Source organism: Oratosquilla oratoria, chromosome 34 (assembly GCF_046742065.1).
Source record: "Oratosquilla oratoria isolate Oo_2021 chromosome 34, ASM4674206v1, whole genome shotgun sequence".
Taxonomy (NCBI): Eukaryota; Metazoa; Arthropoda; class Malacostraca; order Stomatopoda; family Squillidae; genus Oratosquilla; species Oratosquilla oratoria.
In genome coordinates, this window is record NC_134810.1 from 18,839,342 (window position 1) to 18,856,841 (window position 17,500).

Consider the following 17,500-nt stretch of genomic DNA (forward strand, 5'->3'; position numbering starts at 1 on the left):
GCACGCGTGTGGGTGCGCAGGAGACACTTCCTCTTTCGACCCGTACAGTATCGAAGCATACTGTATGGCTTTCTTTATCGGAACCATCATAAGTTTTTCTTTAGCAAGGAGGAGGGCATTATTTGAATAAGAACTCGAAATATCAAAAGCCCGATTAAATCGGGTTCCACCCCTGTGATCATGTTCTTCTTTACATCTACAACACCAAAATCATTATGCCATGGTAGTGAAAGGGCAAGAAATATGAACAAACTTCCTTTGGACACAGATTCCCAACCTGTTGACCGCCAGGACTGCTGTGCTCTCTGATGGCGTAGCAATACTTTTTTGTACAGTTTTTAATATCATGCTCACGAGCACCAGCACGATCTGGGTCTAAGACTGACAAAGAACTGATGCACACAATGTAGAATTTCCCATGACGTAAAGCCTTACCTAGTGAATATCTCAAGTGAAGCAATTTTATTTGTGACGCCCTCCGCAAGTAAAGATAAGGTTCCAGTGATCTTTAAACTAAGTTTTACTAGTTGCACTGGCTCATAATGTCCAAAAGTACGGTGATCTCGTAATTATCTAGTAGAAACTGGGTGCTCGTCAGTTTAAAGAGGTTGGGAACCTGTGTATCAAGGCATAAAGAATCCTTTGGTTTAAAAGAACTTACTGTACTTGGCCTTCTCAGCATTAACTTCGCTCTCCCTCATGGCATCTACCATTAGGTCCAGGAAATCCCCTCTCCATTGTTTGCCTTCTCTGATGGCCTGCGCAGGTTTTCTGAGTAGCTTTTTACTATCAAAGTCGAAGAGCTGAATATTGAGCCATTTGAAGAGCTTGGGGACCATAAAGAATAATAGGAACTTCATTCCTCTGAAGAACCCTGGTGGCTCGACAAATTTCTTGGCTGCATTTCCGAATTCATCATCTTCGTTATCTAGATAATCTGACTCGACTCCAAAGGCACAGGAAGCCATTGTGTCTAGGGTAAAGCGAGCGATAGATTGCTTCGCGTCCACCTTCTCCTGTCCTTCTTTGAGGAGCAAATCCACCAGCTTGTTGCATTTTTCTTGCATGAGGGGAACCATGCCCTTTAGCTTTCCCGAAGTAAAGGAGGGTGTGACGATGGACCTGAGTTTTTTCCACTTTTCCCCTTCGAGGATAAAAAGCATTTCTTCAAAGGTTTTATCTGCATTTCCCATATCAAAGGGTCTTCGGTCGACAAAGTGATCGAAGTCCTTGATCATAATGTTCTTAAGAAGAGCGTTGTCACGGATGATCAAGGAAGGTGTCAAACATTCGTACACACCTATGAAGGGAGCCTTCGTCTTCTGAAGAATCTAGGAAAACATTATAGATCAGAAATTGATAATAAATGAAGACTGACAATAGAGGCGATATACTGCCTCCCGTACTACTCCACATCTCATATCCATGCACCACTATATATGAAGAGAAACAAAATCATGCCAATTAGTCGCAATATTGTGCTTTTTCCACCGACTGGAATCAATTGGAAATCATATAGAAAATGTTCAGGGAGTGACCAATTACAAGCATTACTAGGATTTTTTTCTTTCTTTCTTTTTACCTTGTCGATATACTGGAACCGGTTCTCGATCATGGAGAACACGCCCAGGGAGTGACCAATCAGAGGGATCACAGGAGGAACGAAGACACCTTTCGACTGCCAGTATTGGTGCCGATGGTGACAGTAACCGAAAAGTAGCACAACCACGGTTATTACCAACACAGCCGTTGCCAACATCTTGAGAACCTAAAAAATGAGAGGAATACATCTGCAGTTGGGAAAACATTAAATGAGCATGAAACAAAAATCAGCAAATGTCACAAAAATACTGGTAATTTTTCTTAATGTGAGTTGAAAAGTCTTACGAGAGAAATATTTACAAACTGCAATATGATGTGAAAACCGTTCATACAGCTCTGTGGGAGATATTCCTACGTAAACAACTGGATTGATTAGATCGTCATTAGACATAACATCAGTCGTAATCAACTTCTTCGCTTTCATACCTACATCTAACCACAGCCTCCTAACCATAAGCTTGTATTAGCTACGACACATGAATTCTGGCCATAAGGAAGATGAAATAGCCTTCTGTCGTACCATCGCATACATCCAACCCACTGACCTAACACTGAAATCGGCCTCATCACTCATTACAAAATATGTAAATTACACAACCTAGTACTAAAGATTAACTAACTTTCTATCTCCCCTTTCCAAAAGTCAATGCCGTGCTAGTTTGCCCCGTTGGTGACACCGCAACTCAGCATATGTCGAAATTGTTCATGAAAGTAGCAGTTGCCGACAAGACTCAAGAGTTAAACACCATATGAGGACGGAGCCTTTATTTGTACTACGTTTCGCTTATTACAGCTTTTTCAAGTGCCGTCATCGTCGACTTGCTAGGTAAGACCACCAGCTTGCGCGGGATCTGTTTTTGTACGTGTAGATGTTTGTGCGTGGGGCGTGGCTATGTTCGTGAGAGGTGTGTGTATGTATCTTACAGGAAGTAAGTAGAGTTCACTTCTCGCGTGCAGAGAGCGCGTTCCTGATTAGCCCCAGGTTGAGCATGAGCGTTCCTGTTTATCCCCAGGTTGTGTTTGAAAGTCAGGAGAGTGGATCTAATGGCGGTGCGAGGGGGGGGGGCAGGCGGGCGGTTGTTGTACTATCTTTCTCCCTCCAAGCACAACTCTGAAAGCAGAGAATTACGTGACTTGGGAATTGTGTGTAAATGTCAGAAGTGTAAACGCGCTCGCCAACGTCAGCGAAGAGGCCAGGGCGTGGGTGCGGGCCGGTCGGCTGGAGAGGCTCCCCAATTCCTCTCTTGCAACCAGCTGGTGAAGAGTTAAGTGCTCTGAATCAGAGTTGAATTGTGGGCCCTCGCTAAGCCAGCGAGCAAGTGTGCGTATATCTCTCTTCTTCCAAGCACAACTCTGAAAACAGAGAATTACGTGACTTGGGAATTGTGTGTATTTGTCTTTGGTGTAAACCCGCCTGCCGACATCAACGAAGAGGTCGGCCTGTGCCAGACCGGCAGCAGCGAAGGAGAAAAGTCTCCTTTGCCACCACCGGCCGGCGAAGATTCCTGAGCGCTTGTTGAGTGTGTTGGAGCGGAGAGCGACGTCCGACCCCTGCGAGTGCTGTGTTGGTTATACGTGAACACCGTTACAGCAACAGGCATGATGCCACCACCAATGCATGTGTGACACATAGGAACAGGGAAAACCATCTGATGGACTGGAAGAATGCAGAGCTGCTGATACGAGAACCCGACAAGATCCGCAGGAAGTGTTTGGAAGCAGCGATCATTCAAGGAACAAAATAAGGGCATGTTCAACATCTCACCCCACATAATTCCTCTAATACCCATGACCAACAAAATTTTAAACCACCCTTTGTGAGCAATTTGCCCGCCGACGTTTGGGCCAGGTTTCTCAACCTCTCCCAGTATTCAATCCCCCTCCTCCTTCTTCTCCTCTTCCTTCCCTCCCCCTACTTCTTTCTTTCCCCGTTCCCTCCATTCCTCTTATCTAATCTCAAGCATGTGTATCTCAACTTGTACTTGAAAAAACTGTAATAAGCGAAACGCAGTACAAATAAAGGCTCCGTCCTCATATGTTGTTTAGCTCGTCATATGTCGGCATGACTTATACGGTCCTATCAAAAGGCTATCATATCACCTCAAAAACGTCCCTATCAAGGATCACGTGGAAAAGAAACACAACGCCGACTTTACTGATCGAGAACACAAAGGTCATCCATAACCCTGTGTGTATGTAGTCCCCAACATACTCTCCGATGTGATACTTGTGTTTATGGTATCGTCGTTGCAGTGTGGGTGGACAATTAGTTGATATAGTATGTGAGAATCGCTGACTCTCATCTTCATATCATTCATGTTTAGGCTATGGCCATAGTTTACCTGTAATAAAGACATTTGTTTTTGTGCGAAAGCACAACTATTGTAGATTCCGGGCCATTTTCTGTGCGACCTTTCTCTTCGCTTCTTTTTGCTCTTCAAGGATGTTTATATTAGCATGCCCCGGTCGGGTAGGGTCATTCAAATTACTTCGCTCAGACAAACGGCATCTGTCCTCGCTTGTACCGCATCCCTAGGTCGCGTCTGCGGTCTGCAGCCTCTCACCCGAACCTCCTAGGCCAACTTTTCGCCATTTTACAAGCAACCCAGCTGAGTTACGTTCTCCTACACCATAATAATGATTTGTTTACAAGCCCACTACTGTACTTTCTTTGCCTCAAAATTGACGAATCGGTGATTATTTGTCCCAAAACGCCATCGATGAACACACAACTCTCGCCTGCAACTACACTTTCAAGCAACTGACGAAATCGTACCACCTGATGAAATTCCCACCATTAGGCTTCCACACCATCGCTACTTTCGGGTGCGCATGATTAAGGATCACAGCTCAAACAATGCGACCACCCCCAGTGCACATTCTATATATTTTACCAGTGAACCCATGTCCATGTTCACTTACAGAATATGACCATGTACTGACGAAAGGCATTTAGGAGAAATAAATTATATAACTAAATAAAATTGTCTTCTGGCTCCTTTCTCAATATCACGACTTCCCAAAAAGATTGTCATTCGAGCTAAAGAAGAGTTTCAGTATAAGCCCAAGTGATGTATACAACAAAGCCTCCTTCCAATATATATATATATATATATATATATATATATATATATATATTATATATATATATATATATATATATATATATATATATATATATATACACATACACATCTCTGGTGAAAAATGTAACACATTTGTAAATCACAACACCATAGTCGGACGAAAGAAAGAGTTGCGTAAGCGAAACTATATATTTCGATTGCTAACTGCAATCCTCTTCAGTAGTACAAAGTGGAAGGAGGATGCTACCTTAAATAGCAACCTCTCACAAAAGAAAGGGAACATGGAAAATAATAACCTTATGTGACCTGAGGAGGACATGAGGTCGGGTCAGGGGGAGGGGGAGGAAGCTTGTTGACAATATTGTTACGTATTCGCATGTATATTAAACTCACCTTTTCCTATTGCATATGGGCCGTGATCATGGGAGCACGAGTTAAAGACAAGTTCACGCTTACAATTGTCCGGATCAGGGAAAGGCAGGAGTTCAGTCTTCTCTTGTTTATTCTGCTTAGCGAACATGAGGATTTTACACGTGTTCAACACCAATGCTAGGCTTACTCTCTCTATGCGAGGTATGGCGAGCGACGCCGGGACTCCCCCCCTGGCGTCCCCCCATGCATACCCTCGCTACATACCCCCTTGCTTATGCTTCGACTCTCCGACATCACGTTTCACTTACACGCATACCAACCATCCAGGCACACTATGCAACATTCATACATGCAATTTCGCCACAATATGTTTGGTGATCATAGTCCTGATATAATGTCTGGGGTCCATTGACCCTTGGAAATATTCATCGTGGGCAGATATTCAATCAATGTGGATTCCACCATTTTCCTTCTGAACCCACAGCCTGATTTATAAATAAGGTCAGATTTCTCCCAGTCCATCCGGTGATTAAATTTACTTACGTGTTGAAACACGGCTGAATTTTCTTGGCCATACTTAATCGACCTCTTGTGTTCATTCAGTCTTGTCCTTAAGTTTCTAGAAACCAAGCTACAAGCATTCCAAGACAAATTCCCACTTCCGCTTTCCAAAATCATTGCTCTTGTACGCACCTGCTTGTCATCTAATGTTTTTTCCTTTCAAAATCTGTTTTTCAGGCAAAAGTTTGGTTGTAGCATGAGTTCTAACATTTCTCCTGTTCTGGCTAATCTTTACATGATATTCTTCTTGCAACAATAAAAACCCCAGGTATGATTTGGTTCAGATACGTTGATGATATTTTCACTCTTTGATATTTTTCTAGATAAACTCAACAATTTAACAACTAACATTAAGTTCAAAGTAGAATGGGAAAAAGAAGACAAAACCCCCGTTTTAGACACTTTAATTATGAGGAATGGGAATAAGCTTGCCATTACTGTTTTTAGAAAGAACACCCATTCAGGAAGTTACCTTCATTTCTTCAGTCATCACCCAGATCACATTAAAAGGAGTGTAGCTTCGGGACTTTTTTTCCGAGCCTTTAGAATTTGTAGCCCCCAATTTTTAGAACATGAATCAATTTCAATCAAGTCCCAATTAACAAAATTAGCTTACCCTCATTGATTCCTGGATAAAGCCCTCAGCCAAGGCAGAACCAGTTTTATTTTCAATCCCCCTTCCACTAAGCCAAAAGAGAGACAAAATCCCCTAGTCATCCCGTTCTCAGAGTACATCGGTTATTTGTCCAAATTTCTTCCCAAAGAGAAGGTCAATTTAATTCATAATTACTCTAATACTATTAATAAAAAATTATTAATGTTCACCACAGGTTGAGAGATCATATTCCAGGTGTTTACTCCCTTCCATATAAAGATTGCAACCTTTCATACATAAGCTAAACGGGTAGAGACTTAAGGACAAGACTGAATGAGCACAAGAGGTCGATTAAGTATGGCCAAGAAAATTCAGCCGTGTTTCAACACGTAAGTAAATTTAATCACGGGATGGACTGGGAGAAATCTGACCTTATTTATAAATCAGGCTGTGGGTTCAAAAGGAAAATGGTGGAATTCATATTAATTGAATATCTACCCACGATGAATATTTCCAAGGGTCAATGAACCCCAGACATTATATCGGACTATTCATCACCAAACATATTGCTATTTAAGATAGGATCCTCCTTCCACTTTGTACTACTGAAGAGGATTGCAGTTAGCAACTCTTTCTTTCGTCCAATGGTGTTAGTTGTGATATACAGTATGTATATATATATATGTATATATATATATATATATATATATAGATAGATAGATAGATAGATAGATACAGATATAGATAGATGTACATGATTGAAATAAACCACTCGTCATCATGGAAGTAGCAGAGTGAACAGTTAGACATACTAAGTCATCTTCAAGTTCATGGTCCACAGTCATATTATGATCTCTATGAATATCACTATCTTGAATAATAAATGTGGGATCTGCAAATTTACTAGGACCATGAAACCAGAAGTCATTGTCTACAAGTTCTTCTGCTAACAAACCTCGTGTAATTAAATCTGCAGGATTATCTACTCCCCAACAGTGATGCCAAAGACTAGGAGGGGTCAACTGTTGAATCTCTCTAACTCTGTTGTTAACATATACATCTCTTATCACTGAATTACTCCTTATCCACCTTAAAGCAATAGTGGAATCTGCCCAACATGCAATTTTAGGTTTGTTCTCAAAATCTAAAGCATTTACAAGTCTAGCACAAAGTAATGCACCCATAAGTTCCAATTTAGAAATGGTGAACTTCTGGATTGGCGCTACTCTAGTTTTAGCTATGACCAATGACGATTGACATTTATTATTGATACAAAGTCTAATGCATGCACAGGCCCCAAAACTCTTTCCAGAGGCATCTCCAAATCCATGAATCTCAATATGTTTAATACCTTTCCAAGGTATATTAGCAAAATAACATCTATCTGTATTCAGTGAATTTAAATATTGTCTACTTTCTATACAATTCTTAAATTTGACTTCCAAACGAATTGGTAACCTTTCACCCCAAGATAAACCTAATTTCCAAATATCCTGAAATAAAATCTTGGCATACATGATAAAGGGACTGATAAATCCACAAGGATAAAAAAAATCTTAGCTATCAAACTCAGTACAGTTTTTAATTTTACTACAGGTCTGTGGGGCAAATACTAAATGGGTTTAGGTTGTCACATCTCCTCTGAGGGAACCTCCTCAATAATTCCCATAAAATCATACTCATCAAAATTTTTATTATATTCATCCTTAAGGTCTCCATCTTTATCCAATCTAATCAAAAGCCTATTTAATCTCTTCAGGGCTTGATTTTTATTACCCATTATTCTATTTTTAATATTGTTATTCTTCCAAGGCAATTGAACTTCATACCTGCCAACAAATTCTATTTTATCCCTGAATTCCTTAACCACATTATCTTTGATATCCTCCTTATATTCTTGACTAAAAATGCCAATTGTTTGTAAGTCCCAAAACCGTGTGAGATCGAAACCTTTATTGGTACAATAAAGGTTTCGATCTCACACGTTGTTGATTCTAACAGTCTTGTCGGCTTTTGCCGTTGTGTTTCAAGTCCCAAAAGTTTGACATATCAGAATCAGATACTTCAGATATACATAAGAGCTGGGAGGAAGAAGACATAAAGGCTAAATTAGAAGACATACTTGAAACATTAGAATTACCATAGCATTGACCCATATTTCCAGACAAAATCCACCCAATCTCAGATTTCATGGCAACAGTAGTTCCTAGTTGTATGGAATCCTTAGGAGTTATGAGGCTCCAATACCATCATCCCCAGGTGCTTTTTCTCGTTTCATACTTTTTAGAGTAAAGTTCCTTCTCCCTTTGTAATTTCTGGTGCATTGATAACATCTACAGATAAATTTACTGACTCAATTACGGTCTTTGATGAGTAAAGCTCTTCTTAAAATTCTTCTCATTTTACCATTCTGTCTCTGCATTTGATTATCTCTCCATTTCTATCTTTCAAATATATAATTTGCTGCCTCCCTTAAATTAGTCTGAACTCGGACCTTTTAATAGATTTAATTTCCCTAATGGTTTCTCTATTTCATCCATATTTCTCTTTCTTTTCTTGATAAGCTTGTTTAGTTCTACTCTATATTTCGTCTCTCCTGCTTGTAATATGCATACTCCTTCTTTTACTTAGGTCATTTGTATCTTTGGAGTATTTGTTTTCTCTAATGTTTTTTGTGTTTCCTAATTTCTCTGCCAATTCCCTAATGATATTCATTAAATTAAAATTCATACCTTCGATGGTGTTCTCGCTATTTCTAAATATAACTTTGCTGTGCAACCTACCATTCTATGGTCATTAGCTATATTTATTTATTTATGACCGTAGCACTGCTGACGCTCTTGCTCTCATCTCCTAATATAAAGTTTATTTCGTTCTTTGTTGTTTCATTTGGACTTCTCCAGGTCAATTCATGACCTACACGCTTTTGGAAGAAAATTTGAATTGCTCTTATATTGTGGTTCTCTACATAATTGACCAACAGCTTGCCTCTGTCATTTCTCTCACAAACTCCAAACTTCCTAATGCACGACTCATCTCACATTTTCTTCTCCACTTTAGCATTAAAGTCACTTATTACCAATGTGCATATACTTTTTTCTTAATCCATTACCTGACTTAAAACATCATAGGACTCAGTTTCATCGTCTGAACTCTGAAGTTGGTGTATAAACCTGAATTATTTTTAGAGTGTACCCTTAATATAACCTCATCACAATCCGAGCTACCTTATCTGATAAACTACTGAACTTTATTTGGTTGCCAGCAACATTTCGGTTTATCAACAATCCTACTCTACTATATCTTTCCTTTCTTTACTTCTGTAGTAGAACAAGAGGGGACTATCTTGCAACTGGATCTGCTTTCTCTCTCTCTCTCTTCGGACTTCGCTCAGTCTCACGATGTCCCACTTAATGTTGTCCAGTTCTCTCATGAAACTCTCCAGCCTGTGTTCTTCTGACAACTCGTTCTGGTCATTCCGTTCGTTTCCGTCCGCGAATAGATTGCGTGTATTATTAGATACTCTTCGTTCTGGTGGGTGGAGTATTCTAGCGTCATTAATGTTTCATCTCTTTGGGTAGTTATATTTTGTATATTTCGTATTTTGTATATTGTCTTATGTATTGTTATTTTTTGTAAGGTGCTTCGAACCTGATTCGAACCACCACGTCATCGTAGGTCTCCAGCTTGAGTAGCGACTTCTTTTTTATTTCTATTATATTGTCAACCCCTTTGCTGTAATTGTTGTAATGGATCATTATCGTAGTTTATTGTCAATGTGTCACTGGGTGTATTTGCTTGTTGGTTTAATTCTTTGGTTTAGGATCATGTCTAGTTTTGCGGGTTTCTGTTTTTACCACTATACTTATCATACCCACTTAACCGTGTATCCTTCCCATAATTCAAGTTTGTTACACCACAAATTCATTAGCCCGCGTTATCACCTTTGTTTGGAAAGTGATGGTCATCAGTCTGAATATTTGTGAACACTGTGGGAAGAGTTGATTAGACTAGACGGGGGAAGGGCAGTAGATTAGAGCGGGGTGGGTGGGAGTAGACTATTTTTTTTCCAATTTTATTATTCAGACGCAGATGATAACGCGAGACAATGAATGGGACCTTTCGCAGTCAGGCTCGTAGATTCCTATTAGTCTAGACCTTATTAATGTGACTAATATTTTTCTAACAATTTCTTCATCCAAATAGGTAAACGGCACTTTTATTTATCCTAGTAAGTTATAGGATTCTCAGATAATTTTGTTTATTTGTTTATCAGAGGCCATGTCGTTTGAGATAATCATTCCCAGGTCTTTTTCAGATCCTACTTTCTTCACAGCTTTAGTTCCATTTGTATATTATCCTGTCTGTTTTTTTTTTTTTTTTTTTTTTTTTTACCTTTCCGAACTCCATGATACTACATTTCTTAATGTTAAAGTCCACTTCACACTTTTGACTCCATTTCCAAACCTTGTTCAGGTCTCTCTTTAGTGATTCCCAGTCCATTTCAGTTTTCACTTTCCTCAACAATTTAGCATCGTCTGCAAAGAAGCTCATGTAACATTCCACATCATTCATGTCATTCACATAAATAGCGAACATTATTGGAGCCAATACAGATCTTTGCGGAACTCCACTGATCACCCCCCCCCCCAACCTGAAAACTGTGCCTCACCGCTGTGACTTAGTGAATCTTGGTGAGGTTGTATGCATGGTGTGAGAAGAGCACGTCAAATGACGTTAGCGTGTTGGAATGGTTATGGCGGTGAAGGGAATCTGAAACCACAGTAATCTGTTCGACCAAATTGATCAGGTGTTAGAACTGGAATGCGACGCTGGTACGCCGCACTTCTGATGTCCGCCGTTGCAGAGAGGGGCTGGGAAGCCATGAAATTGCGACTTGATGAACAGGTGCTTTCAGCAAGGCGAGGCAGGAACGCTTCGCACACTTCCACCCAAAGCAAAATCCTTCAAAACGATTAAATAGGCTGACGGGTTAGTTCAGCTCGTGTTCACTCTGTTGAACTCACGAGTCCAGACCAGTTTCTCTGAATAATATCGTCTGGCACTGAACCGATCAAAACCTTCACATAGGATTGAATGTTTCTGAGAGATCATCTAGAGAATTTCAACACTGTTAAACGCACAATATCACAGAGGGGTGATCAGCCGGAACAAAACCCTCAATGAGGATTAAACACGTTCAAAGTTCAGCCCATCCTTGAGTATTTCTCAGTTGTAGACTGGATCAGTCCTCAAATCCAAATGAAATCACGTAACAACTTTATCAGAAATAAATCATACGAAAATCGCCTAAACGATATGTATCTATTTTCCCTAAAAATAATAATAATAATTGTAGACTCGGGTGGTCTGATACATCTTCAAGATTTTAAACAAAATTGACATCACGAGTGATGAAATTTTCACACAGAATACAAATCAGACGAGAAACAACGGTTTCAAGCTGCCAGGAAGTAGAATCAATATATAATTGGGTAAAAAAAAAAAAAAAAAAAAAAATCGTCAACCCTGTAGTCTGGGGGGGTGCACGCGTGCAAAACCTGGCACACTAAAGACTCCTTTCTTCCGACACACGAAACCCAGAGCTCACCTTAAGAAAATAGTAATGATAAATCTCTAACTTCTTTGATATGACCATTAGTAACCGCATGCTACGCTGGCAGGTGGATTTGAGCCCTACGAGGTGAAGGAAGAGGGCCCATACTTGTATGTTGGGATTTTACTCAGTTGGCCTCGCATATTTAACTGATTTTGACATCCACACTTATTAAAGGTTCCACACCCTCTAGTGTAGTCAATGGATGGAATAAACTTCCTGCAGAGCAGTGCCGTTTAGGTTTTAAGTTTCAGTTAGATAAACACCTTAGTAATATGGCTGTAACGCCTGCCAACTGTTTGATTATTATTATTATTATTTTTTTTTTTTTTCATTTCTTTGGTAGACTACCTATTCGTAGCATCAGACCTAGCTACGGAACAAAGGGTCTCTTATCGGTATGCTCTTCCTATGTAATCCCGTCTTTCACTATCCTATTGTAAAGGTGCACCATATTTTAAAAACCACAGCCTACCTTTTGGTCCAGGGGCGTGCAACTGCGTAATACTCTACAGAGTCTGACTTCAGCGAACTGTGTGCCCTTGAACAGCCGACTGTCTAATGTGACTCTAGCGTAGCTGAACGATGTGACGCCAGTGCTATCCTTCCTATTAGGGTAGATGCCAAATGTCATTAGATCGCAACGATGCGGGAAGGAGTATGATGTATTATTGCAACATGGGAATGACTATTTATTCAAAAGGAATGAAAACCTACTTAAGTGACGAGAATATTTTTTTTTCAGAGGCTGGGTCAGAGATGTGCCATTATTATTTATAAATATATATATATATATATATATATATATATATATATATATATATGTATGTATATATACATATATATACATGTATATATATATATACATACATATATATACATATATATATGTATATATATATATATATATATAAATATATATATATATATGTATATATATATATATCAGGCACGTTCCTTGACGAGGGTCGCTGTAATGTTTATCCATATCGGTAAGGACAATAGCGATTTTTTTTTCCCACGTTACGTCAAGAATGAACGAGGGATGCATCTCAATGTCAAGGATGAGACAACTATTTCTCTCTCACAAATCCCGCACCCACGCCATAAGACCTACTCACATCTTTCTCTCAGTTGAATAAAATCGTCTGATAGGACCCTGTAAACTTACTTATTTTGTTGATATTGCAATGAAAGGATACAGTCTCCGGGCCGTGTGCAGGCTGCCCTTGCAGAAGCAGCTATGATCTACAGATGTCAGGCTTGGAAATGGACGAAAGCGATGGAGAAAAAACTACGGAGCGCACAGACGGGAATGGAGGGATCACTGCTGGGAAGAACGCCGAAAGACAAAATGAGGTGAAATTGAGTGAGAGATCAGACTGAAACTATTGGTATTTTATTGGGGATAACCAGCGCTTCTATCCTTAGGGACAACATCGTGCCGAAGAGATAGTCACAGAGAGTCGGGAAGATTCAAAGGTAGTGAAAGATGCTGCGGGGGCGTTGTAGGAGCGAGAGTGGAGTTGGACGGGGAAGGCAGATAGAGAAGAGGATGGGAGGCGGAGCCAGTATGTTGCTGATTTGATCCCGGGAGATTGGAAACATGGAAGAGGGCAAGGCAGATGGAGAGACATGGCAGGGGCTGGCAATATCGTGTGACTCATGTGAGAGTGGGAGATTTCAGGTCGATTGATGCTGAACGATTTTATTCAGCCTAATTTACTTGGGTGAGTTGTGCCCTACGTGTTTTATTCTGGTTAGCACTATTCACTGTTGGCAACGTCATCGTGATGGAGGGGTTCTTAAACAACGAAATGATTCAAGTCGAAATATAAATCAAAGAAAGAGATCACGCTGTTGTTGCTAGGAGCTGTATATATATAGATATATATATATATATATATATATATATATATATATATATATATGCATATGAATAGGAATATGTGTATATATATACATATATATATATATATATATATATTGTGTGGTGTGTGTGTGTGTGTGTGTGTGTGTGTGTGTGTGTGTGTGTGTGTGTGTGTGTATAATATATATATATATATATATATATATATATATATATATATATATATTGTTACGGGACGGGCTGGTTATGTATAACGGATAAGTGCTTAAGAACCAGCTCACTTCTAGAAGCCACTGTAGGACTGAACTATCTGGTCAGGGCCTAGATAGTTCGTAAGACTAGAAGTAAAGGTAACAAAGAAGATTCCAGGAAAGGAATATTAAACTAGCGATAAAACTAGTAAACGAAATTATTAATATCATGGAAAATTTTTACAGGCAATCAACACAAAAGAGAATGGGCAGTAGGGTCAATGGGACCGTTACATGATTATAAGAATATGGAAAGTATCGTTCAAATAAGAAACACAAGATACGTATACAATATGGTACTATCTAAGTACAAAGAGATCAGGAACATGTATCAAAATAAGTAATAAGTACAAATATAAGTATAAAGTAATGCAATGTATATCAGACACGTAATGTAGGCAAAAAGGGTGATCACTTCACACCAATCGTCTCATGAGTCTAAACTTCTAGTTTTTATCAAGAGATCAATATGCGAGAAAATGACAAGGTGTGAGTGATTTCCACCGCTTATATACCATTGGACCGGAAGCGGGATACTTCCGGTGAAGGATGCGGGTGAGCGCAAAGGGGGGAGGAGGGTAAGTTAACACACGTCAACATGGGTAGTTTTAAGACCCTCGACTCGCTTGAACAATCTACTTATTTAGTAACTGTCAAATCTGTGCGCTCCGAACTATTCAGGATTTCGCTTGTCTGTTTGTTCTACAAGAGTGCGCACCTTTCTCCGCACGTAGGCAAGATTACATATAGTGGACGGGCGTTACTACTTAACATTGTTACAATACATACATAGACAAGAAATATGAACATAGTTATGTAATACAAAGGAACACAATTCTATAACATAATTACACATATGACGTAATATCTAATATTACGTTACAATATATATATATCTATTATATGTATATATATATATATATATATATATATATATATATATATATATATATATATACAGGGTGGGGCAGAGCAACTTGCTTATGTGGAAACTCAATTAAAACAAAATTAATGCAGATATCTGTTTAATTTTTTAAACATCAAGCACAACATTTAAATTTTATGTTTTCCCAGTTTTAAAGATGATATCAGGCAGATGGGATCTATTATTCTCAATACACTGCATTAATCGAACTCAGAAGTCTTGTTCAACTCTGTCCAGCACATCGACGGGTATGTTGGCGACTGCTTGACGAATGTTGTTCTTCAGGTGAACCAGGGTCCTAGGACAATCGTTGTAAACAAATTATTTTAGATAGCCCTATAAAAATAGTTGCAGGGTGTTAAATCAGGTGACCGTGCTAGTCACTGCGGATCGTCCCTCAAGGGGATGAGGCGTCCTGGGAAGTGTTGCCACAAAACAGACATTGACACACGCGCTGTGTGTACCGTGAAATCTTAGTTCCTCATGAAGGATTCACAGAGGGAGTAATTGGTGAAGAACAGTGTGGTTTTAGGACAGGTAGGGGTTGTGTAGATCAGATTTTTGTGGTAAGACAGATATGTGAGAAAGCTATAGGAAAAGGTAAGGGTGTTTTTTGGGCTTTTATGGATCTGGAAAAGGCTTACGACAGGGTAGACAGGAAGGCACTGTGGGAGGAACTGCAGATATATGGGATAGGAGGAAAGCTGTTAAGAGCAGTCAAGAATTTTAATGAGAGTAGTAGAGCTTGTGTTAGGATTAGAAATGGAGAGAGTGAGTGGTTTGAGGTAAAGGTGGGGCTTCGTCAAGGGTGTGTTATGTCGCCCTGGCTGTTCAATCTTTACATGAATGGGGTGGTGCGAGAGGTGAATGCAAGGGTAGTGGGTAAGGGATTGGAAATGATTAAAGAAAATGGAGAAAAGTGGGAGGTGAGCCAGCTGATGTTTGCTGACAACACTTAAGCACATGAATCTGTTTTCCCTAAAAAAGCGTAGACTCAGAGGTGACTTGATACAGGTCTTTAAGATTTTAAAGGGAATTGACAACATCAAAAGTGACAAAATTTTCACATTGAATGAGAATCAGACAAGAAACAATGGTCTCAAACTGTCCGGAAATAGATTCAATTTGGAAGTAGGTAGAAACAACTTTGCCAACCGTGTAGTTAATGAATGGAATAAACTTCCTGCACAGGTAGTGCAATGTAGTTCAGTTCGAAGCTTTAAGAATCATTTAGATAAATACCTAAGTAAGATGCTGTAATTATTATAATTTATGTTATATTTTTTGTTTTGTTATAATTTGTCTGTCTGATTTTCATTTATTATTAGTTATATGTCAATTTATTATCATTTACTATTTACCTGTTTGTTTGTTATTCAACTATACCAATGCATTTATTTATGTATTTTAATTGTTATTTACATTGTTATAGTTTTAATTTATTATTAATATGATTTTTTTTTTTTTTTTTTTTTTTTTTTCTTTTTTTTTTCTTTTTTTTTGCATCCGACCTAGATATGGATCAAAAGGTCTCCTGTCGGCATGCTTTGCCTTTGTAATCCTTTGTAATCCTTTGTAGCAGGATCAGAGGAGGGATTGAGAAAATTAGTGACAGAGTTTGAGAAGGTGTGTGAAAGAAGGAAGCTGAAGATAAATGTGGGCAAAAGTAATGTGATAAGATGTACAAGGGGAGAGAGTGACAGTAGGCTGGAAGTGAGTATTAAGGGTGAGAAACTGGAGGAAGTGGATAGTTTCAGATACTTGGGTGCGAATGTGACAGGAAAGGGAGGAGTGGGGGTGGAGGTAGAATGTAGATTGAGAGAAGCGAGTAAATGCCTTGGTGGATTAAAAAGTGAAATGAGAAATAGACATCTGGAAATGAATGCTAAGAGGAGGTTATATGAAGGAGTGATTGTGCCAACAGCAATGTATGGGGCAGAAATATGGAACATGAGAGAAGAAGAGAGATGGAGTTTGAATGTGTTTAAGATGAAATGTCTGAGAAGTATGATAGGGGTTACTAGGCTAGATAGAGTGAGAAATGAAGAGGTGAGGATGAGAACAGGGGTGGAAAGGGAGCTGGGAGATAGGGTTGATGAAAGAGTATTGGGATGGTTTGGACACATGGAAAGAATGAGTGAAGAAAGATTAGTAAAAGAAATGTGGAAGGCAGAGGTGGAAGGAGTGAATATGCGGGGGCGTCCTAGGATGAGATGGATGGATGGGGTGAAAGGGGCTTTACAAAAGAGAGGAATGTCTGTAGAGAAAGGACGGGAGAGGACAGAAGATAGGGGTGACTGGAGAAGGGTTGTGTATAGATGAGACTGTGATGCATGAGGGGGAGTGGGTGGGTGATGGGGGGTGAGGAAGTATGTATGAGAAAAAATTTGACTTAGCCCGAAGGGATTTCTCCCCGTCTTCTCCTTTTCTGCAGGACGGAGGGGGCGGAGAGAGGGTGTCGCCGAATTTATGAAGCGGCCTTGCTGTGGATGTGCTGTGTCTTGCGACACTGCTTCTGACCCAGGGTAGTGGACAGGATGCATGGATGACCCGTCATCCAGGAGGTGCCAAGATAGGAGGGAGGGAGGAGGGTGGAGGGGAGTGGAATATATGGGAAATGA

At 39.6% G+C, this 17,500-nt stretch overlaps 2 protein-coding genes across 2 annotated transcripts in view; both read right to left on the minus strand.

The window, feature by feature from the left end:
- The window catches only part of LOC143018063 (cytochrome P450 3A24-like), a 21,201-nt gene extending 8,734 nt beyond the window's left edge, over positions 1–12,467 (minus strand). Inside the window, exons 1-3 of the mRNA XM_076173123.1 lie at positions 12,309–12,467; positions 1,583–1,768; positions 662–1,331 (exon numbers count right to left, since the gene is read on the minus strand). Coding sequence (XP_076029238.1) covers positions 662–1,331; positions 1,583–1,768; positions 12,309–12,467 — 1,015 coding nt within the window. The remainder of the gene's footprint in view (positions 1–661; positions 1,332–1,582; positions 1,769–12,308) is intronic.
- LOC143018089 (cytochrome P450 6k1-like) overlaps positions 1–17,500 on the minus strand; it is a 75,405-nt gene that overhangs the window by 23,916 nt on the left and 33,989 nt on the right. The gene's annotated exons all lie outside the window — the stretch shown is intronic.